Genomic DNA, 25,138 nt, shown 5'->3' on the forward strand with positions numbered 1-25,138 from the left:
ACGGATGGGAATATTCTTGACCTAGTTTTCTGACTATAATTTATGGGTCAATAAACTCCATAAACAATGGAATATAACATCCCTGACTGCATGAGACACTTACTGTCACACTCTCACGGCTGCAGGATGGATGAGCTTCCAGCCTCAGGTTGTTAAGAGTTAGGGTGATCTGCCTGCCTTCCTGTCCAATGATTCTCCACTCGCAGATCCGGCCATGAAGATTTGGGTTCGGGTAGTTGGGAGAAGTAAATGTTCCAGTAGGGCCCTGTAGATTCCCACCACACTCTGAAGGGGAAAAAAAAAAAAAACAAGAAAACTTCCAATCAAATCAAAATGAGCCCTTCTATAAGGAATGTTCTTGAAATTAAAGTATTTTTTTTTATTATCCCACTAGACAAAATCATTGCTCTTATTTATCAAGATGTATACATGAGCACTTATAGAAAAAATTTGTATTCACTTCCTATCTCCAATATTTAATATTTAATATTTTTTTGCATGATAGTTCACTGGCAGCATTTTATCATCATGGCTCAAGAAATATGAGAGACCAATAAATGTGGTATCTTAAGAGGCAGGAAAATCGGAAGGCTAAAGTAATTATCCAATTTTTTCAGACAAGATCTTTATTTCACCTGAGTTTGTCAGGGAATTTGGAATGCAAATTCTAAGTAACTGTAGGACCAACAGACCAGCTTTCTTAAGATGAGTAATGCAGTGCAACTCCTATCCCCTTACATCTCTCATTTTCCTTTTGTAGCATTGATCACAGTCGTGATTTTTCATTTATTGGTGACTATTTGATCAGTGTCTGCCTCTCCACTAGACTGTAAGGCCCAAGAAGACAGCGGTCATGTTTTGTTTTGGTTTTTGTTTTGTCACACCAGTGCCTAGCATAGTGTCTATCCAGTGTAGGTGCTCAGTGATATACATTTTTTAATGAATCAATGAACTTACCTTCCAGACTGGATTGAAAATGTAGTCTGAATCCTGAGGCAGTAAGAGAGCCATCTGTGACAAACCTGACCAAAGCGACATTGCTAGAAGTGTCTATGTTGTTGGGAATGGTATTTCCACAGTATCTGCCCAGTAAATTTCCTGTGAGAGTCAAATAATTACATATGTATATGACCAGGTGATTGATTTCATTTAACCTCTACTGGAGGTGTTCTGCAAGTTGAACAAGAAAATAATAAAAGACAAGGTCTGCCCATGAGGACATGGTAATTTTTGTCAAGAGAAGCAGGACAAACATGAATAAAAATCAACATATTCAAATATATGAAGAAGTATAACAAAAACTGCAACCAATTAGGGCAAGGGCATCTCAGCACTCTGAAGAAGGCTAGCTTGTTTGGTTAAAGTAATGAATGGTTCCAGGCAACAGAGTGACAAGTGTCCATCTCATATTATTTCCAGGATACATTACGCTTTCCTCTCCTTACCCTACAGGATGCCCCTCAAATAATTGCCTATGGCCCTGGAAGGTCTCAGCAGGAAGACGATGCCTTCTCAGTGCAGTGCTCTCTCAATGTGGTCTCCAGGAGAAGCTATCTAATGACACCCAGGGCTTTGGACACCCATGGTTTAGGGTAGGAATCAAGGGAGGGAAAAGCTGGCACTGCCCAGAGCTGATAGAGCTGCATTTCTCTGCAAAGAATACACACAACTTTGACTTTCTTAGAAGTAAGGAAACTTCAGAGACTGAATGAGCACATGCGAAAATAAACACCCCCAAAAAACAGCAGACATATTTCAGTGACCTGAGGTATGGCCTTCCCAGATCTCCACAAAGTCATTTTCACAGCCAGAGGAATTCTGAAGGTTAAAGTCTTCAAAATGGATGGTGAGATAGTGTCCTGAGGGACCCTGGAAATGCCACTGGCAGAATAAATTGTCTCTATACGGAAGGGTTGGATATCCGATGCTTTCAATGACACCACTTTGCCCTGTAACTCTTCCCCCACACTGGGCTGCAAAAAAAGAGCAATATTCTATTAATATATATATATATTTAATTCAATCAGCACATTTAAAAACTATTGGGTCCCAAGTGAATATGAGTTGAAGTTTTAAAAATTCTGAAAATGTTTAGTTAGTGCTTCCCTGATATCTTGAAATCTACTATTGAAGTAAAGAGAAATGATACCACAAGTGCAATCCAATAATGGGAAATGGAAGACAAAGACTGTTGAATGGCATATTCTGTAACGTCTCATTAATTCTCTTGGGACACCATGTAAGAGCTATTAGTTGCAAGTGGGTTTCATTTCAAGAACCAACTGATAGATTGATAGGGCCTGCCTAGTGCCCTGTGTTGGTGATACTGAAGACGAGTCCAAGCTCACCTGGAAGGGGTGCTGTGATTGATTAGTGATGCCTGCCATTTGTAGTTTATCAAACTGCAGTAACTGGTATCTCAGGTCCATGAAAATTACTATTCAATTATTTCTTATCAGCTGGATGTGATACTTAGATTGAATTATATACAACTTGCCTCAGGCTATAAAATGACCTATGATGTAGCTTAAATATTGTTATGACTAGGCTTTCTGAGTTTGGGCTATATTAAATATGTTTGTTGGTGTTCAGACCCACGACATACTAAATTCTATGTAATTATGACCATATTATAGTGAATCTTTAATATGCATATTTCTTGCTCATTTTTTAAGTAGAAAAACCAAAACACTGAGGAGACACATTTGCTTTTTGTCAAGTGACTGATTTGGCACTTATTTTAGGGGAAAAACATCTCAAGTATCTATTACTGATGAGTTCAAAGTCAGTGTTCTAAATATAAGTATTTGACTACTAAAGAGTTTTACTATTTAAATTAATATCATACATATTTCATGATAAGAGGAAGAAACAAGAATTTAATGGAATATGTCTTTCACAAACAAGTTAGGAAAAAATACAAAATATTCAAGTTTACTAAACAGAGTGTTTTAAAATGGAAATCAAAGTAAAAATTAAAATTGATCAATGACTTGTGGTTTTAAACATTTACAGTTCTTATTTCTATCATTAAAATAATTATTGAAATTTGGCAGATAGAAAGACTTCTTTAAACATGGTGTAATGTTTTTAAAGTTTTATTTATTCTATCACTACTTTCTCGTTGAACATAAAAAATATTGTTACCTATAGAATATTTGGCCTTGAATCCCACATGAGTTGGGCTGTTGTCAGTCCGGAATCTCAAATACATCACCTCTCCTGAGGACGACTGACTGCTGGGCAAAGATGTCCCACAAAACTTGGAAAGTACTGGTGCATTTGAATCAGTTCCATCTCGCAACTCAAGGTAGTTGGAGGTACAGCTAAAATGGAAAGAAAATTTTGCTTACTATATAAAGTCAATTGCTTTGACATATTTTGATAATGAAGACTTCACTTTCTCCAAAAACATTATGAAATCATCATTTCTGTAGCAGAAGGAAATTCAAACAATCAAGTATTTTGTTTCACATGATGATATGACACATTTCACATGACAAAGATGAACTCTCTCTTCACAGCTCTGCGACCTGGGCTAATGGAGAGTCTCAGCTGGAACTTTCTGTGTCCATAAAAGTGGGCAAGTATTTACCCAATATTTCTTGAGAAAGTCAATCAGCCAGTTACTGCTCACTGAGTGGGAGAGGAGCGTTATATCAGGCACCCATAAATGGTAAACTCTTGTTCCTGAGTTCTGTACCATAAATATATTCCAGAAAATGTATACACACTTTTGTTAAATGAGAAAATGCAGATTTTTTTTTTCAGTTTGTGTAGTTATTCCCTTTGTGTTCAACATACTAGAACTTACTCTCTGGCTTGCAATCCTTTAAGAAGTCTTATTAAACAGAGATTGGGAAATTGTGCTGTACTTGCTTTAGTCCTGTCTCTGACACTGGTGACCCCTGGTGTCACATAACACACATTTCCATTTGTTAAACAGATATTTTATCATTTATGACACTGAGTATGACGCTGGGCAAATAAATACTTGTCTACCAGAGACTATATTTTTCCTGTGGGAGGAAGAACGGATAACATAAATCTCCAATGGCCATCCTCAGTGTCTCTAGGAGGATGTGCATGGGGTCACAGGGGACAACATCTGTGTCCATAATCTGCTCAGCTGACGGGAGAGTGGCTGGCAGGCAGTGTTTTCAAGCTCGAGGTGTTAAGCATTTCCCTTCTGCATCCTTAGATTTCCTAAGTTGTATATGCTGCTGAGAAAAGAAGAAAGCAATTGTTCTGAGACATGACAACTGACTCTGAGTAGAAGAAAAATTAAATGGAGGTGACTTACTTGGGTGTTACTTCTATATTGAATCGATCTTCAAACTGCAGCCGTATGAGCTTTCCGGGAGGAGCAGCTATGAGCCAAACGCAGTCAGCGTGCTGGGGATAATCGCCGGGGTGGTTTGGAGAGGTCACATATCCAGCAGAATCTGCATCATGGATGTAGATATTGCCCCCACAGGCTGTCAGGAAACACAGTTAAATCAATCTACAGTCTAGACAAAGAGGATGCAGCCAACTGCCAGCATCATTTCTAAAAGTCTCTTTATCTGTATTTCCATTCGCAATTTCCTTTCATCTGGAATTATCCTCATTTTCTTTTTAAGCAAATAAATCTTGAATTTGCTGTCAAGGGAGCTGCCAAGTGTATCACTTTCTAATTTGCCAAACCATATATTCTCATTGGAAATTTCACTCTTCCTCGAAGCCAACAAAATGACTATGGTGCACAGTGCATGCCGCAGAACATCATGGAAGCAGTCATTCATATCCGCCACATAGATAAGCATGTAAATGTACTAGCACTTAGAGCTGCCCTCTGACTGTACGGTTCCATAGAATGATGCAGAGTTGTGATTTTGATATATTTAAAAGACTAAGCAGATAGATATTTGCACAACTCTATGGGCATTTGTTCATTATGTTTCTTCAGGATTTAGATGCGTTTGAATGGCAAGAGAAGAATGGCATGAGAGAATTTATCAGCCAGTTTTTACAAGAAGATAAATGAGCTTTTTATATTTTCAAGAGATCAAAGTATCATGTAAAAATACTTTCCTTTTATCAAGAAACATTTTTTGGCCATCTCAGGAAACAAACCAGGCAAGAGTAAACTGGTTACTTACAATGCCAATGAAATTAGCCTGTCCAGTAACTAAGCCGCGCAGATACCAGATCTGCTGAATTCCATTGACATTTATTTCTACTGTCATTCAGCCACTTATGGTCATATCCTGAATTTTGTCATTACCCAGAACTCTTTTATCTCTGAAATCCTAAACTGCAAATTCCTTTGTCTGCCTTTAACTCCTTTGCTCCCGGTCTTTCCTTCAGATTCTCCTTGCAAATTTAATTCAAACCATTCATGGAAATTGACGCCACTGCAAATGCATGTTCTCCACTGGCAACACTGGCAAGCAATCCTCCCGTTTTTTCATATAAACTACAACAGCTATTTGAAACTTGACCATATTCTCTAAACCCTTCATTCTCCCAATTCTATTTGAGTTCTCCTTTAGAAAGAAAGTAGAAGAAATCAGCCGAGAACTCCCTCAATTTGTTATTCCTTATTTGTTACCATCCCTGATAAATTCACCTGCATCTCTACCCTCCTTTATTTTTCCGCCATACACTATCTTCCTGTATCTCTGGGTGCGGCTCCCATTCCATTCTGTCTCCTCAGGAACTTTGCTCTATTTCATCTCTCCACTTATCCTGTGTTTTTAATCTCAATCAAGCTCTGTCTGTCTGTCTGTCTGTCTGTCTCTCCTTGCCTCCCCCTTTCTCCTCTTTGCTCCTTTGATCTTTCCACGTATCACAAACTCAAGTAATTTACAGCCCCTTTCTCTACTTCCTCACCACCCTCTCTCCTCCTTCCCCCTTCACTTATCAGCCCTATCAAAGCCTTCTTGTCCAGATTCCCAGTCGCCTCAGAGTTGCATACCCCAAGATCTTTTTAAATCTTTTTTCTATGTGGGAGATCAAAATTTGGCCACCCTGAAATATATCTCTTTACCTTGATTGTTTTCTCTGAAGGATATTTGACCTCCCCCACTAACTGCCTAGAGGGTTTGACATGGTGGCTCCTTCCTGGAGCGGATCTTCTATCATGATGGCTGTGATGATAATGTAAAATAGATGTTACAATAGGAAAGGCACCAACAAGCCCATCTTATCGGAAGTTCTGTCTCTCCGGCCACATTCTCTGGATGGCCCTGCAAGGAGTTGCCAGACAGACATTTACATTTATAAGGGAAATCTCCATTTGTAAAGATATCTCCCTCTCTGTATTGGGAAGAGGGGGGACGACCTCCACCTCATTTCTAGAAACTTATCAATGTGAAAGGTGAGGCCTTAAATCTGCATAATAACCTTACTCTTGTTTACTGTGCTTTAGTGGTAATCTCCTGTAACTGACTCCCCCCACCCCCAACATCCTCCTTTGTCTTTGGCTGAACATGGTATTTAAGACGAGAATTTCTGCTATTGTGTTGAGAAAAACGCTGTGTCCCTGCTTTCTCCCATGTATACATGTTATTAAACTTGGTATTATTTTCTCCTGCTAACCTGTCTTGTTGATTATTTGGCCAGCCAGAAGAACCTTAAGGGAAAGGGCAGAGGGAGATTCTCCCTCTTCCCCCGACATCTACATCCATAGCATTTAACACGGTCGACCACATCTTCCTTCTTTACATCTTTGTCCCTTAGCTTCTTGGACACTAAGCTCTCCTCCTCCTTCTTTTATCGCTCTCACCACTCCTACTGTCGTCCTTGGGTGTCTCTTTCCAGGCTTTCCCTGGCATTGCTGGAGATCCCTAGGAATCCCTCTGTAGGCCCTTCATCTTCTCAATCTAAATAACTCTCTGATTAATGTCATCCCTCTTCATGACTTAAACTCAACCAGTCTGATAATGATTCTCATACTTCTACGTTCAGTCGAGATCCCTCTTCTGACCTCCAGACTCCTGTTCCAACAGGCTACTGGACATCTCCAACGGATGTAATTCAGAGATTTCATACTGTACATGTCCACAACTGACCTGATTATCTTCTCACCATCTAGAGTTCCATACGTAGTGAATGATAGTATCATCTCCCCTTCTTGCTGACTCCCTGCCCATCATTACCACATTGTTTTTCTCTTTAATACATTTTACTATGTGACATATTATGTATCTTACTTATTTATTATTTGTGTTTTAACGCTAAAATTGAGCTCCATGAGGACATGGATTTTATTTGTTTACTGCCAGATCCTCAAGACATAGCACAGTGTTTGCCATGTGGCACATTCTTAATAAATGTTTGTGGGATGAATGAATCCACCCAGCCAGAAGCCTAGGGGTCATCCATGGCTCCTCCAATCCCTTCCCTCCACTCCCACATCCAACTGACCTCCGAATCCACTCAACTCCATATTTATAGTATCTCTCAATAGGCCCGATCTTTTACATTCTTACTGCCATTGCCTCAGTTCAGGACCTAATAATTTTCTCTTGAATTACTCTTCCCTTTGATCTCTCTACTTGAGTCTTTCCCCCTCCAATGTGCCGTGCTGCAGCCACACTGATGTCCCTGGTCTGATCATGCCATTCATGCTTTGGATTAAAATCTTTCAATGGTTCCCCATTATCTTTCAGTTAACATTTTAAATTTCAGTCCTCATGGTGGCATCCACAGCCCTTAGCATGATGATTCCTGCCTGCTTCATCACCATTGTGTTTACCTCCTTTTGACGCCATTCTCCAGCAGTAGTGAGTTCTTTCAATTCTTTAGATATGCCTTATTATCTCATAACCATTGAGATTTTATAGGTCGTCACATCTTTTCTTCACTGATTGGCAAATCTCTATTCAGCTACTTCCTCTGGGCGCCTTCTCTGATCCTTTAGGCTAGGTGTTTCTCTCACGTGTTCACATAGCTCCTGATGCATTCCTCTGCCTAGCACTTACCACACCAGTTCTAATAGTGCCTTTGCTGGTCTGTCTCCTCCTCTGCACTGTGAAACCCTTGACAGAACATAGTAGTGTGCACGGTGTGAAGCTCTTTGTAAATGTTTGATTAATTAATTAATAAGCCAATTAATCAGATGAGAATAAAAAGCATTGAGCACAGAGACATAGAAATCTCAATCAACCATACTGAGGGGGTATCTCTGGAGAAAGGTGGTATAGAAGTAAGTGACTTGTTGTCAAAAGTTGTTCATGGTGTAACATATGTTAAAGGATGAGAAATGGGCATAGCTTAGAAGTATATATGGTGGAAAGATTGATGGCAGAAGTAGAAGGCTGACTGTAAGGGAAAATGGTTGAATTAGAAAGTTGGGAGAAACTAGAGTGATCATGTTGTTTGGGGCTGACCAGCAATAGGTTTTGAAATCAAAAGACCCTGTAAGTCTAATATTAAGGTCAGAAAGATGGAGAGAAGGTAATGGCCATACCATTCTTGCATGAATAGAGAGTCCACAAAGGAATAAAAGAGTCATAGTGTTTGCAAATAGACCCTTAGTGTATCTGAATGACCACTACATGTTGACTTCAAAACCGTAAATCAAGACTGAGTCCTCTATCCTGGGTAAAGATGGAGAAGCAGACTTCCGTGGGTGGGCTGATGTCTATTCACTAGGCACAAGGCACTGTTACTCTATAAAGCCTCAGCACCAGGGGAAATCCTGCCCATTCACGACCTAGCTGCAAAGCTCAGCATGGAGATGGGGAGGGATCAGAAACTCCCAAGCTGTAGAGTAATGGGGCTGGTGTTCACAGAGCTGTTTTCAAAGGCTCCTTTCAAATGCCAGAGCTGCGTGTACTGGGAAGTAACAGAAGTACATTCCCCTTAATCATAGAACCTACTCAAGCTATTAGATGATTTTCTGTATCAGTTGGTGGAGACTTATTTCTTCTCCTTTTCCAAAATGAAGAAATTGTGCTGACATTTTCGATTCTCATATTTCGGAGAATGTGCAATGAAACACATGGCTTTATTTAATTTAATATGTTTTTTGAAATATATTCAAGAATCTGGGACTGAGGTCATAGGATTATCCCGAAATCCATATTATCTAATTTTGGGGGCACAAGCAAAGATTTACTCTTTGCTGACATTACTCTCTTTTCTGAAGCTATGCTTATGTACTTATTTATTCAATTAAACATTATACAAAAATAAATGTCACAAAAATTAGATCATTACAGTAGAATTAAATATAATTATAATCAAATGTAACTTAGGTAATTAAGTAAAGAGCACTGCTGTAATATATAATTAAATGGGTTATAATAGAATCAGAGGATTGTGTGTTCATTTAAAACGAAGGATACAAATGATTAGAAAACAATGTAATTATCATTCTTACAATGTTTCCATAACTGAATTTAACTTGCAATTAGACATTTTATACTGGAAAGGACTAAGGAATTTCAGGGGATCATTAAAATCATTTCAATTTGTAGTCATGGAAAATTTCACTTTGTTTACTCTCTTGATATGTAACCTTGGAAAACTCTAGGCATCATTTTACCTACCTTTAGAATGGGAATAATGATACCTCCCTTAAAAGCAGTCATGATGAGGTCCTGAATGTATCAAGCACATAGTAAGTGCTTGATAACAGGTAGCTATTCTTATTAACATTATTACTCTTAGTTCAGAAAAGAAAACTTAATGTATTTTTTTCTCAAACCTAGTTAAACAAGGAAGGCCAAGCAATTGCAGGAAAGGTACAGACATCATCCTCAGTGAAAATACTTACCCAAACTCTTTGCCTCGTATATGATCTTAAATCCTTGCCCTCCATTACTGTTACCAGAAATAAACTGAACAAACATTTGATTATCTGAGGTGAAGAGAGTGGATGAAGGACGGCTGCCACAAAAATGACCATTTCCTCCATGGGGTCCCAAAGGTGGAGAATAGATATCCGGTCCATTTTTTAGCTAGAAAGACAAATTAAAATTGCATAAATTCTTTCACATTGAGAAAGATGGAATGCAAAAGTCCTATTGATTTATGTCCCAGAAGAGAAAAATCATTTTGTTTTCTGAACGATGTCTGCAGAGAAAGTAAACAGAAAGGTAACAAGCACGACCTACCACCAAGTAATCTCCTTGGTTGCAAGAAGCATCTCCATTTGGAATCTGGAAGGGCTGTTCAAAATGGACGGCGATCGTCAGACCACTCTGGACCAGGACCCGCCAAGAGCAGTTGAGGTTGGGAGCGTAGGTCTCCGGATAACTAGGTGATGTGATAATTCCCCTGTCTGCATGCAAATATCCACCACAACCTTCCCAAGAAGAAACAAAGGCAGCTTGTTTAAATAACATTTACAACTGGATTTTCACACTTTCCTGATTTTCTTAAGGGTTTGCAAAGTGTAGGCAATAAAATGTGGTTTGAAACTAACTGGGACCAAAGTATAGGAAATGATTAGCACGATAAGCATTTATTGAGCCTACACTATTGGGTACTCATTTGGTTGCTGTTCCTAAGACGGTGATATAGAAGTAAGCAATAGAGACAAATTACTTACTTTCATGAAACTTACTTTGAAGGTGAGTAAGACATATAATAAACACATATATAATACACGAGATGGTGACAAATTCTGCAAAGAAAAATCAGTGAGGGGAGGGAATGGTGCTATACTGTCTGGGGAAGTTAAAGAATCCATGTTGTTGGGATAACATCTGAGCAGAGACGTGAATGAAATGAGGGATCAAGCTGTATGTCTTTGTGAGAGAAGAGCATTCCAGTCTAGAAAACAGTTGGTGTAAAGGCTTGATGTGTTAGTGATACATCATGGAAGTCAGAATAGGTGAGACAGAATGAGAGATCCAAAAGGCAGCAGGGCTGGGTCATGCAGGAAACTGAAAGGACTTAATTTTGAATAAGAAGAAGACATTGAAGGGTTCTGATCATCAGAATGCCATGATTTGACTTAAATTTTAAAAGAATCACTCCATCTGCCATACTAAGACTGCAAGAGCAGGGCAAGAAAAAACAGAAACAAGGGGTCCAATAAGGAGATGATTGCCCGAGTCCAAGGAGAGATAACAGATGCCTGGCCTAGGATGGTACCAGTAGAAATGGCGAGAAGTAGTTGGAATTTAGATGTATTGTGAAGGTAGAACCATTGTGATTTGTTGATGATTAGGACTTAAGGTGTGAAAAAAGAATCAAGGATGATGCCAAACATTCTGGCTTCAATAACTAGAAGAGAGTATTTTCCATTTACCAAGATTGTAAAGAGTGTGGAACGAGCATGTTTGGAGGGTAGAAGAGGGTGGGAATCAAGAAGGTGTGTGTGTGTGTGTGTGTGTGTGTGTGTGTGTGTGTCATACACACATACATGAGAGAGAGTGAGAGGTCGGGAGTTGAGGAAAGAGAGAGGACAGAGCAGGCATTAATTTGCCAATTGTTGGGGACTGAACAAGCTCGTCAGCGAGTGAGTGTAGAGTTCACAGTACTAGTTAAATGGCAGAGGTGGAAATTGATCTTAGGTCTAATTCCAAAGTCCATTCTCTTAAATCACTATGCAGCCTGCCTCCCTTGAGTGTAAGGAAGATCATCCATCTTTAATTGCTCCCTACTCTATAAAAAGTGTATATAACAGTGCAGGAAATATTGATTTTTAACGTCTATATTGAGAATCTACTTTAAAATTATGTTTTCCAGTTAAAAACATGAGAGTCTTTTGCTATCCCATATTCCATGGACTATTTCTTTAACTTTAATCTAGTTTGGATTTAAAGTTATTATTGGACTTCATATTTTATCATGTTTTGAAAGTCTCAATCATAATACTCATTAGCCTCTCATATATTGTGTACATTCTCTGACTCATCAAATTCATATTTCAAGAGGAACAAACTCTTCCTGCCAACCTTCAAACGAATGATTTCAACCAAAGGATTTATGAAAATATCTTCTATATTACTTTGACTGGTTAGTTCTTAAATTGAAGATAACGTGACTTATGGCTCCTTTGATGTATTATGGATATGTGCTGTCTTCTAGTTCTACTCCTCAGCTAGGCTGAAAAATTGTTTTAAGGATCTTACTCTTGTGCCTACCAGGAACACACTCCCTTTGGGGGGAAGATGCCCCACCCAGAGACCTAAGGCCAGGGGGCTCTTTTGTACACCTTGGCCACTGTTTTTTGGATCAGAACTCCATACCTGACATAAGGATGGCCATCCAGAGGCTGGGCAAAGACTTGTGTGCACTGACTTATAACCTGTGTCCTGGCATGGAAAAATGAGCAGAGTATATTAGGAAGAAAGAAAGAGATGAGATGAGACGAGACAAGATGAGATGAGATGAGATGAGACAAGATGAGACGAGATGAGGTGAGATAAACAAAACTATAAGAACATCTTACTCTTGTGAAAGGATGCATTAAAGCCTGCTCCGGTTACACTGAAGTCGGAGGTGAACCGGATTAGCATGTACTCTCCAGTAGACCGAATGGGTCCAGGGATCTCTCTGCCACAGAGAACTGCTAGCTGCTGGGCCAAGTTATTGTCTCCTATGACCAAAGAAAGGAAACGTCAGCGTGAAAATACCACGTTTTAAGAATCTCCTCTGTCACCATTTGCAACCCATCCAACGCGGCTCACACATTTTTCTCAGAACATCTCCATTCCTAGGAGATAAGGAGATTCTCAAATACAAGGACACTCCTTGTCCTTGTAACAAAGGGTTACACCATTCTGGCTCCAGCTTGTAATGGTGTTGCCTGCCTTTTTCTTTACCCTTTTTGATACTCCTTTGACAGTTCCCACTGTCTTTCTAAAAACTGGCATTAAAACTCAAAATCAGGGTACACGGGCTTGCGAAGTGATCAAAGACCACTGTTGATGGGTGTGTTAAAGATGGATCCAAATTACTCTGACTGCTGAAGATCAAGTACCTAAAAGAGAAAAAAGCTTGGTTCTTCAGCCTCAGATCCAATACTAATGTAAGGTCAATTGCCGAGAGATGCGAAACTTTTATATGACACTTTCTTTAGCTCCAGGGTTTTTTTTAATTGCGCGTGGGTTTTTTGTTTTGTTTTGTTTTTTACTTTTATTTTGTCGGTTGTTGTTGTTTATTCATTTTTCTGTTAAAAGAACACACTGATGTCCATGTGTGGAGGATGAGAAAAGGTAGTTTCAGCAAGTATGCTCCTTCCTCCACACTGGGAGGAGAGCTGGGTCACCTCCCGGCCCTTTTTCCTTTTGCTGCTCTTGGATGTAAGTCTCTATCAAAGCAACCGTCCCAGTCAGAGCCGGAATGGAGCAAAGGGGATTATAACAGACTTGGACTCTTTGGCTGGAAAAATATGCTGTTTTTTCCCTAAGGCAGAGAATTAACGCATTTCAAGCTTATAAAAAACAAAAATAGAATATGAGACATGAGGAAATTTGCCCTTTTACACAACCAGCAAAATAAGTCCTTTGACATAGACCACCACCTGAAACTCACTCGTTATTAACTGCTTTAGAAAACAAGCTATTTTCTGGATCACAAATGTAATGGCATAGTTATAAATACAAGAAGCTTGAAAAAGGATTCTTGGGAGGGTTTCTGACCTCTGGAAACTTTAATATTTTTTACAATTCAAAGGTTTATCTCTTTGCACTTATTATCTTCATTGTGCTATTTTGCTACACATTTCACCCCAAATTGATTTTGTTGACTTATTCTCTAATTATCGGTGTTAAAAAATTTTGAAGTTTATTATACATTGTTATTTATTTCATATGTGTATAGTTTATCTCTCAATGAGACTGAGTGTGTCTATTGATTTTTACCTTTTTTTTTTTAAACTCCCTTCAGGCTGATGAAAGAATGCTTATCTCTAACAACTTATTGATTAACTAACTGATTAGTTGGTGGAAAACCCAATAACCACAAGATAGTTTGTTCCTCCTCCCAGTGTCTATAATAAATACTGGGGTATTTCTAGTGCCTTCTACAACTTTAACATATGGATTTCGGCAGGATGAACCTGATCTCTAAAGACAGAGACAAGTCAAAGACCAGTGAAGGGCTAGGTCTAGAAGTAGTTTGGTGATTCTCTCTCTAGTCCCACCTTCCCATTCTAGAGATGTGGAAACTGAGGCCCCAAGGTGACTGGTAGCTGACATTTGTTGAGCAATTACTATCACTACTTTGAGTGCCTTACAAGTAATATCTGATTTTATCTTCACAATAACACTGTTAGGTGGGTATCATCAGCATCTCCACTTGGTAGACAGGAAACAGTCTTAGAGGGGATATGTGACTTGCCCAAGGGCATAGAACATAGAAGTCAACAACAGTTTGAAACCTTGGCCAATTAACTCCAGATGCCCAAACTATGCTATTAAATGATTTCTTTAAGATCATGAAGAAAGTATACCTCATATCTAGGAATAGATAAAAGGATTACTGATTTTTGACACAATTTTTTTTTCCTTTTTTCTCTTTCTTTCTTTTTTAAAAAAAAACTTTTTCTAGGCCCAATGTCCCAGTTTGGGGGAATCTCTGGTATGCAAAATTTGTTGGTGCATGGTCTGGAAAAGACTGATTCAATTTTGAACCATGACAACTCTCCAAATGAATAAGCAGGTGGGAGAGTGACTCAGCTCTCCCAGAAGGCTGCAGGGCCCACTCTGAGGTGGCTCAGGAATGTCCACAGCCACCCTAGGACCAAAGGCCAAGGACCAAGGGCCTGTGATGACTGGCCAACTGCACAAGTGGCCTACAAGTATCATTGCTTGTTGTCAACTGGCTTTAGATATTTGTTGCAGAATGTTATATGCCCCTGCTCCTCAGAAGCAGAAAACTGGTTGGACAAAGAATGAATAATTGAAGTGGGACTTAAAATTTAATTCTAAAAATAGATTAACATTGTGGAAATGAACAAAATACCCACCAACTGACAGAGAGTAGGGACTTAACTATTTCTTGAGTGATTAAATAAGCAAATGAGGAAAGAATGAACCTGTTGGTTGTCTACTCATGCTGTTGCGAATAAAAAGGAATCTATATGGACAGGTCACACAACCAATCTAAAATACTGTCTTTGTTTTTGGCATATCCCTCAATTTGCTGTGGTCCCTCAAGTAGCTCTATGTCTCAGGAAGAACACTTTATTCTATAAAGAGGATACGATAAAACCTCTCGTAGAAATATCTCTAACAAAATTAATTGAAATTTAAGTTAAACTATTTCAAATTCTGCATCTACAAAACGCTAAGACTTTTGCTAGAGAATTTGGAATTCATCTTGTGACTCCTCACAAAAACCCCAGGAGGTAAATATTTTTCTCTCTTTCACAGACAATAAAACGGACTAGGAGGCATTTCGTGTGTGACAACAGCACACAGAAGAAAAGGACAACTCTTAGGTTTCAGGTCCAAGCAAAGTTATTGGTGGAACAAAAGGCAGCTCAATAGAAAGTGATTTATTTAAAGAACAACCATAATTTACTTCATTGACGCAGTTACCTACTGAAGCTATTTTTCAAAAGTTCCTATCGGGTTTTGAACACTCATAACATGTGTGCAAGGACACACTTATTTCATTACATGAAAAGTTTTATATTTTAACAGCCACAGGAATGCCTTGGTATGAGGAAAAATGATAGTTCCTCTGGGCGATGTGCTGATAGCTGACTGTTGACAGGAAAAAGGGGGAAAGTTAGGGTTTATCATCTCATCATGTTTGTGTGATTAATTTGAGTCTTGACTCAGTGTCCAGCCTCTGCAGGGAAAATAACGCACCTCCACCATTTGATTTTTCTTACTGTACTTGAGGAGATCAGGAAGACAAGAGCTTGCACACTGCTAACCTCTGGGCCAAAAGCAAACACATGTTTGTTTGGTCCACAAAATGCTCTGAAGAATCTTTAATAATTTCCAAAATTTCACAATTGGGAAATTAATAGAAAATTCTATATCTCTCATATCTCTTGGGAAATAGGACGATCCATAACACTGAGCCTGCATTCCTAGTAGATGTCCCTTCAACCCTGTTCCCCAGTGTAACACTTCACTGGTTATGTCACCTGTTGTCTAGGTAGGCATTGGAGGTTGCCTTTATCATGTAGAGTAGTGGTTCTCAGACCTTAGAGACCATCATTATCACCCAGAGGCAGGGACTCGCCTAAGGGCAGGCAAGCAAAGCACTCGCATCATGGGCAAAATTTAAGGAGGTGCCAAAAACTTTAGAAATCAAGGTAAATAATATTTTAGTGCAATATTTAACAAATTAAAATTTAATGTAAAATGATCAAAATATCAAACTTTTAAACAAAAACAGAATCTGACTCTACACTTGGCACGATCCTGTCTTTCTTTCCTCACCCTAAACTTGGCCCTGCCTGGAGGGTTTTTTTTTTTTTTTTTTTTTTTTTTTTTTTTTTTTTTTTTTTTTGTGAGGAGATCAGCCCTGAGCTAACATCCGCCAATCCTCCTCTTTTTTTTTTTTGCTGAGGAAGATGGCCCTGGGCTAACATCGGTGCCTATCTTCCTCCACTTTATATGGGACGCCGCCACAGCATGGCTTACCAAGCAGTACTTCGGTGCGCGCCCGGGATCCGAACCAGCGAACCCCGGGCCGCCGCAGCGGAGCGCGCGCACTTAACCGCTTGCGCCACCAGGCCGGCCCCTGGAGGGTTTTTAAATCACAGATCTGGGACCCATCCTGAGAGTTTCTGGTTTAGTAGCTCTGGGGTGTGGCTGAAAATTCTGCATTTCTAACAAGTTCCCAGGAGACACTGAAGCTCCTGCTCTGGGCACCACATTGTGAGAAACACTGATCAGAGGATATGGCCTCCCTCCTCTCCTCCAGGCCATGCAAATTGTGGAGCACAACATATGCATGTTGCATATCAGCAGGATTCATATCCCTCACTCATTGCATAGCAACATCTCACCTGTGTATAGAGGAAACGATGAAAAAATATTAGCCCTTAATTCTACCTAGTCTACCCAGAGATTCAGCAGACAAAGAAAATTGAATATGTTGCAATTATAAATACTTTTTCACACTTGGATCTTAAAGCCATAGGTATAAAATCTCAAGATTTATCTCCAACGCCTTTCAACAAGAAAGAGGCACAGCCTGGAAACTCAGACTATTATTTCCTACTTAAGCCAAAAGCAGTGTTTTCTTTTAGGAACGTAACGTTGTCACTGATGTAGTGTGTGGATTATTTTATTACAGGCAACTTCATACTTTCCTTACACTCTTCAGAAATTGTAGCCAATTCTGGTATTTGATGCCCTCATTGATCATAATACCTGTGAAATTCCGTGCAAAATGGACAGAATTTTGCATGGAGTTTCACAGAGGTAGTCAACAAGTATGATTATAATTGAATGTAACTAAATTTGTGTCAGGGTTGAAACTTGGTAGATTTTTGCTTTTTGTTGTGTTTTTTTAAAGGTTTCTCACCATCTCTTATCACAAGTTTATCATAGTTGCACGTTCTATGAGCTTCAATGTCCAGGGAAAGGATGTTGAGTTCCACAGTAGAATCTGGAGCCTGAATAAGCCATGTGCAGTCAGCTCTATCACTGTAGCTTCCGGGCCAGCCCGGGGAGAAAAGAAAGACGGGCGCTTCTCCTGTCCTCAGGAACCCACCACAAGCACCTGGAGAATGAAAAGCAACATGTGTGTAACACTTCTGATGGAAAAGAAGCCGGCAGGTTAATTTTAGAGTGGCAGTCCTATACTGAAATGAAACAGCCAGTTAAAAAAACTTCTCAAAGAAATCCACAAATATTTTATTAAACCCACTGATTCAGACAGCTGGGATTTCCACAATTTATTTGGTGTGTCAGAAAAACACGTTGTATTCTAATTCTTTCACCGTAATTTTGCCACACGACCCATTTATTAATGAGAGCCTATTGTTTGTTGAGCATGAAGTAAGTTCACGTAGAAGATCCAGAGTTCTCAAAAGTTGATTTTGACAATTTTTGCCAATGTCGTCACTGTTTTCACGCAGGAATGGATTTTCAGAGGTCCTTACTCCACCATTCCAGAAGTTTATGATTCTTATACCAGTACACGATTGAATCTTATTAGGACCACCTTATTAGTACACTTTTAGAGGACTAGATCCTAACTCCTTTATCCCATTACTACATAGGCTATAGAAATAAAGAAAAAAAATAAGTAAAAGCAATTTTCAAGTCAAAGATCTTACTACTATTCAGCATCTTTAAACATTAAGATTTTCCTCTATATGAAATATTTCTTTTTCTTTCTTTTTTTTTTTGGTGAGGAAGATTAGTCCTGGGCTAACATCCGTGCCCATCTTCCTCTACTTTATATGGGATGCTGCCACAGCATGGCTTAATGAGCAGTGCACAGGTCCAAACCTGGGATCCGAACCTGTGAACCCCGGGCCGCCAAAGCGGAGCACGTGAATTTAACTACCACGCCAACGTGCCGGCCCCTGAAATGTTTCTTATCTTGAATTTATAAAAGGCAGTGGTCATACTAACTGACTGTGGGTCAACAGTGCTGTTTGTCAAATATTCCATTTTTCCTCACTTCCAAACATATGGCGAAATTGCACTTTTGTGGTGAGTGAGGCCATTTGACCAGTTTTGGCCAATGACTTATGAGTGAAATGACCTGTGCCACTTTTATACCGAGACATGCCAGGGCTTTCTTTCCTCCTGCCATGGTCACAGACAATGTCCCAGACAGTGTTGGCTCCAACAGCCTGGGTTACGGAGTGATGATAACAACAAGGCACCTAATTAGTCTAAGAGGGATATGTAGCACAAACTGGAAAAGAATCTTTTTCTTTGCAGCCACTCAGAGTTTGGAATTGTTTGTTACTGCAGTATAACTGAGTGTGTCCTGACTGATATGCTGACTAACGTTTCCTACTTGACATGTTTAATTTCCTTCAGAAAACCCGAGTCCACATTAAGCTCAGTTTCCTTCACTTGCTTTTTTTTTTTCCTGTACTACCTGCTTTCTCATTTAATAATTTAATTACTATATTGTTTTTTTTTTCTGGTTTGCTGAGGAAGATTAGCCCTGAGCTAATATCTGTTGCCAATCTTCCTTGTTTTTTGCTTGAGGAAGATTAGCCCTGAGCTAACATCTGTGCCCATCTTCCTCTACTTTGTATGTGGGTCGCCATCACAGCATGGCTGATGAGTGATGTAGGTCTGTGCCTGGAGTCTGAACCTGCAAACCCAGGTCGCTGAAGCAGAATGCACTGAACTTAGCCACTACACCACGGGGCCAGCCCCACTATATTGTTACTTAACTGACATACGAATGCTTTATCTTTCCCAATTACTTTTAAGTTCCTGGAGAGTAGAGATTATATCTTTGTTTGTTTTCTTAGTCACTTCAGTTTATCTATAACAAATCCTCAATAAATATTTGTTGAGGAATTGAAATAAATATATGTATGCATAGGAAACGCTGATGGTACAATTCTTAATATACTAACACATTTTAAAACGTTAAGCTTTTTTTTGGTTTTAATGAAGCTTTCAGAGTATGATGTCATCATACCATCTAGATAACTATAAATTATAAAATTATAATTTTCTCTTACCCTCTTACTTTCTCCTTTCCTTGTTTGATTAAGAAAAATGAGATTTATGATATTCTATTCACTCATACACTTAAATCACATAATTATAGAACATAAGTAAGAGAAGAGAATTTGTTATTTTTTTGACTTCTAAATTATATTTGTTGATATCATGTTCTGCATGAGTAAGTGATTCCATCTCTAACTTAAGATTTGCAGATATAAAAAAAGCTTAACTCAAGTTTACTTATGAGAGCCATCCAGAATTAAATGGATAGCTCTAAATTACATTTGGCAATCTTGCCAATGATTCTCTGCTCTTACATAAATATATTAATATTTAGAGGAAGAATTTCAAGCACTTTATAAGGGAAGTGAAAATAACATTTCAGAACAGAATACTAAGGAGCATTAAATAAAAATAAACATGAATTATACCTTTATCAGTGGTCTCTGCTGATATTTCCCAAGAAGTTAGAAGCAAATAGACTCTAACCTTTTGGGTCTGCTTAGTTCTAGGACAAGTCTAAAGTTTGAATATTCTTATGAGATCCTATGATAATGTGTCCCACTCAGGTATTCCAAGGACTGAATATATCCTCTGAAAAAGGTCTGCTGAATTTCTTCTATGTCAACCCTCAAATCCACAAGAGCCATTCAAAATTGTTTAAACAACTTTTCAAGGAAAAAGCACAGTCTCCTCAAAAACTGCTTACTGAGGGAATTAAAGATGTCTTAAAAATAGTAAAATAAAAGTTTAAAAATTAGGCCAATTTATCTTGAAATATGAAAGTTTACAACCAGCTAAGGAGAAAGTGAAGCATTTCTAAAGGCACATTGAAAATGAAATATAGAGGGAAAAAAGTTACTTCCGTCTACTAGTTGATTGTTAACTATTGTGTGTGTGTGTGTGTGTGTGTGTGTGTGTGATGGTATTTGCAAATCAAATTTTCAGAGATCTCTAAAGTGGTCTCTAGAAATTGGAAGTAGAATATCTCATGGATATCAAATCCCTAATTAATATAAAAAATATAATGGGAGGGGCCTGCCTGGTGGCACAAGTGGTTAAGTGTGCGCACTCCGCTGTGGTGGCCCAGGGTTCACCGATTCGGATCCCGGGCGTGCACCGATGCACCACTTGTCAATGCATGCTGTGGCGGTGTCCCATATAAAGTAGAGGAAGATTGGCATGGATGTTAGCCCAGGGCCGATCTTCCTCAAAAAAAAAAAATATATATATAATGGGAAACCAGTATTTTTTAGAAAGAAATGTACAATTTTTACAGAATGTAGTATTTATGAAATTAAAAGAACACATAAACATATGGAGGAAGGATATGAGGCTAGACTTACTCTTTTTACTCATTTGTATATTTGGTCCCTATTATGGTAGGAGTCTTAGAAATATTGGCCTACCCATATCAACCCCGAAAAGAATTTCATTCATTACCAAACACACCTGTAGCGATAGTAGGTAAAGGTCCAGCAGAGACATTCATTGCAAACCACTCCAGAAGGAATCCTCTCCCTGAGACTGAAAAGTCAGAAGAAAACTGAAATGTCAAAGAATTTCTACTGGAGCTAAAAGATTGAGTCTGGGTACCGCAGTAAGTTCCAACTAGGCGGGAATGAACGCCAAGCCCATCATAAATCTGCATGTAAAAAACAGAACATAGAGCATCCAATTTAGGCAATTACCTCTGTTTTTCTTCACAGAAAAGAAAACTAAAAGTATGCCTTATGTTATTAAAATTTTATCATAATTAAAAAAAATGAGTGAATATTAGATATCAGTTTAAAATAGAAAGTGCCATTAAATACAAAATATGATTGGAAATAATTTAAGGTGTTTTAAAATTATTTGTATCTTTGCTGCAGAATTATATTAATAAACATGTTCTGTGTGATATAGCTCATTATATGATTTACAGTAAAATTTCGGTAGGAATTTTAGTAGGAGCAAGGATAGTTGCACAACAACAGCACTTATTGAATGAATTTGGGGTCTTAAAGTGAGCAATTAGGAAGAAAGGGGACAAAACAACAAGCAAGAGGGAAGGTTTAATGAACAAAAGTGGACAGTTATCCTAAAGGTGTTTTATCTCCACAGAAGTAAAGAAGCAGAATTAATGACAACAGAAGAATCACAGCTTGCAAGGGCTCAGAACACACTTAAAACACTCAATAAATCTTTTACATTTGGTTGAAAATATTAAATTACATAGTCTCTGATAGTTTCTAAACACATAGCATGGAGCACATTTTTTTCCTGCACATGTGGGTAGATGCTATTCAACCACATTCCCTATCCTTCTCTCCATCTTCTTCTAAATAATTTGGAACAAATTCATTGAAATTGTTATTATAAATGTCTATACTGAAGCTACTATATAAGCTCAGATTTTCAAATTATGTAACAATTATTTCCACACATACTGAGCACCTATCAGGTACTGGGTTCTATGTGAGGCATTGTGGACCCAAGAGGAATAAGACAGAATCTTGGCCTTCAAGAGTCTGACAGTAAAATAGTCAAACTCATAGAAACAGAGAGTAGAATGATGGCTGCTGGGGGATGAGGGAAGAGGGAAATAGGGAGACGCTGGTCAAAGGGTACAAAGTTTCAGTTAGGCAAGATGAATAATTCTGGAGATCTAATGCACAGAAATGTGACTATAGTAAATAAGACAGCATTGTATATTTGAAATTTGCTAAGAAGGTATATCTTAAGTATTCTCACTATACCAAAAAAAAAAAAAAAAACCCAAATGATAACCATGTGAAGTGACAGATATGTTAATTAGCTTGATTGTGGTGATTATTTCATAATGTATACATATATCAAAACATCAAATTGTACATCTTAAATGTACACAATATTTATTTGTCAAAGATACCTCAATAAAGCTGGGGAAAAAATAGAATCTGATAGTGTTTCTGGAATTGATACAGTAACCAACATCTAGATGGCAATGGTCACCACAATTTTAATATTCATTTATTTTAAAATGATCCTTCAAATTTTTAACACTCTAACATAAGAATAAACAGGAAAATGGGATATAAGACAGAATAGTTAATTAAGCTATACATACATGCTTAGACAAAGCCCAATAGGTAAATTACAATAATGCTGAAAATAAACTTAGATACAGAATCGGAGATAATAAATATAATACCAGAATTACCTTTTTACAGGGGTAGAAGTGATAATCACGATTTAGGGCAGACCATCCCATATTATTTCAAATGTTTGAATAGACATTAACTTGGATTTATTTTTGCAAATAGTAATTTACCAAAATTTATAAATATCTATTGCACTTGGAAACTCACCCTTAATTTGTCATAATAGCAGTAACTTGCTGCTTCAATATCCATCTCTAAGATGCTACCATGGATAACTTGAGACTCGTTCACATTTACTATCCATTGGTAATTGGAGTTGTGGGGGTAATTTCCAGGCCATAAGGGAGAGGCAACTTTCCCATGAGTTCCCACAATATTATCATTGCCAAATACTAGGAGGGAAAACAGAGCAGTAAATCAGACCTACTGAAAACAGCTCTTTAATCAAATGAAAGAAACAAAAGACAAGGGATGTTGAAAAGCATGGACTTTTAATTGACTGGGATTTCTTTTCTGAACACTGAAAGAAACACTGCTTCCCTTTTGGTTTCTGTGCTATGTATTAATTCCTTGGAGAAGGGTGATGTTGTGAATGGAATTCTACCTCCTTAGAAGGTTGCATGGTGAAAAAAGAGACGATAACTTCTGATGTGACCAGGGGTTCCCAGACCACAGGCGACATGGGGACATGGGAAGGGGTATTACCAGGCCCATTTTCTAATTTTGGTTTACCTATTCTACTTTGTTTTATAAAAGAATGGAACATGTTTTTAAAAATCCAATAAGGTAAGGCAAGCTGGCATTTTGGAACCACATATAGAATAGTTCATTATGGAAAAGTTGAGTTGGAAAATAAAAATATTTAACATTTTATCCTATTAGAAGACTACCCTGTCGTTATAATATCTGAGCACTTAAGTCAATCCGAAAGTAATACGAAATGTTTTGAATTTGAAGAATATAGAGTTTATGGGATCAAACGAAACACATTTGATATAAATATGCCAAACCTGAACTATAATACATGAGAAGACTCTTTAACAAAATATAATGAAAAAAGTTTAACAGTAGCTAGAAACTAGAGATTAAAAAGGATATTAGAGCCACTGAGAATGCTCTCCCTGGCTCTTAATGAGTCATTCATATATAATTTAGTTTTTCTAATATATTTTATATATTATAAGTAATTCTACAAAGACAATAAATATAGGAGAATAGGGTAGAGTTCAAGACTGTTCTTATTTAGTGTATTCCTGAAAAATGTTATCCTTTCTAGTTTGTAGGACGCATTCTGGAGCCATCACTAAAACAGAAGCAACCTACTGTTAGTAAACGTGGCCTGGAAGCCTATGCCACTGCCTGAGCCGTCAGAGACAAATCTGATCCACAGGATATGCCCAACAATGGACGAATAATTGAGGGGGAGGACGTGTCCACAGTATCGTCCCACCAAGTGACCAGTGATGTTTCCTTCCCGGATCTCCACAAAATCTCTGCTACAGTCCTGAGAATCCTCCAACTGGAAAGTTCTGATTTGAAAAAGAAAAAAAAGTTGTGCGGGATTACATTGATAGAATAAGCTTTGGGATTATCCTGACTCACATGCTAGGTTAACCTGTTCACTTTTTAAAACTTTCTTTAATCACAGTATCTTTTAGCGAACTCAAAACATTTCTTTCACTCAAATTTGTTGAAATGTCTACTTAGGAGATAAAAAGATAATTAATACACTGCCTTCAAGGAGTTTTCTTTACAGGGAGTAAAATTGGTTAAGAATACAGAAAAAATTACATTATAAGGCAGACTGTAATAAGTGCCATCACAGGTATAAAGTGGTATAAGAATTTTAAGGCAGAGGTATCGCATTTGACCGTTAGGCTCAGTAATAGCTTGATGGAAAGATTTTTTGAGATGGAAATGCTGGATTTAAGGTGCAAAAATAATGGGCAGAGAATGCATGCCAACAAAAACACATATGCATAAAAGGGTGGGACATATTCAGAAATCCGTGAGAGGTCTGGTTTGGTTAGAACATTGAGTACCTTTACGAAAACATTAGGAGACTTAGCTGGAGCAGTATGATGGGCTAATTTTGGCAGAGCTTAAATGCCAATCAAAAGCATCTGTACTTAATTTCTGCAAAGGTAGAAAAAATATGGAATTTGTAATAATACAGGCTAGTGCTCAGAAATGTAGCCTATTCAACTTGTATTATATTCTACAATTATGATGACATGGGGGAATGAAAGACAGGAAATAATATCTTCCTCATATGATTGTCATTAGTAACATATATAAAGAGTCTGGAACACGTAGGCACTAAGTGGATGCTTTTAAAACTTGGCCTTAATGCTTACAAAACTTGGATATAACCAAGACAGTGTGGTATTGGTGCAAGGGTAGACAAATAGATGAATAGAATAGAAGAGAAAGTCCAGAGAAGGACCCACAAAT

At 38.2% G+C, this 25,138-nt stretch overlaps 1 protein-coding gene across 1 annotated transcript in view; it reads right to left on the reverse strand.

The window, feature by feature from the left end:
- CUBN (cubilin) overlaps positions 1–25,138 on the reverse strand; it is a 258,176-nt gene that overhangs the window by 76,973 nt on the left and 156,065 nt on the right. Inside the window, exons 37-48 of the mRNA XM_058532490.1 lie at positions 24,008–24,213; positions 22,892–23,076; positions 21,015–21,207; positions 17,440–17,637; positions 12,395–12,541; positions 10,107–10,297; positions 9,767–9,950; positions 4,304–4,478; positions 3,148–3,326; positions 1,764–1,973; positions 958–1,098; positions 104–285 (exon numbers count right to left, since the gene is read on the reverse strand). Coding sequence (XP_058388473.1) covers positions 104–285; positions 958–1,098; positions 1,764–1,973; positions 3,148–3,326; positions 4,304–4,478; positions 9,767–9,950; positions 10,107–10,297; positions 12,395–12,541; positions 17,440–17,637; positions 21,015–21,207; positions 22,892–23,076; positions 24,008–24,213 — 2,191 coding nt within the window. The remainder of the gene's footprint in view (positions 1–103; positions 286–957; positions 1,099–1,763; positions 1,974–3,147; positions 3,327–4,303; positions 4,479–9,766; positions 9,951–10,106; positions 10,298–12,394; positions 12,542–17,439; positions 17,638–21,014; positions 21,208–22,891; positions 23,077–24,007; positions 24,214–25,138) is intronic.

This window comes from Diceros bicornis, chromosome 36 (genome assembly GCF_020826845.1).
Source record: "Diceros bicornis minor isolate mBicDic1 chromosome 36, mDicBic1.mat.cur, whole genome shotgun sequence".
Classification (NCBI taxonomy): domain Eukaryota; kingdom Metazoa; phylum Chordata; class Mammalia; order Perissodactyla; family Rhinocerotidae; genus Diceros; species Diceros bicornis.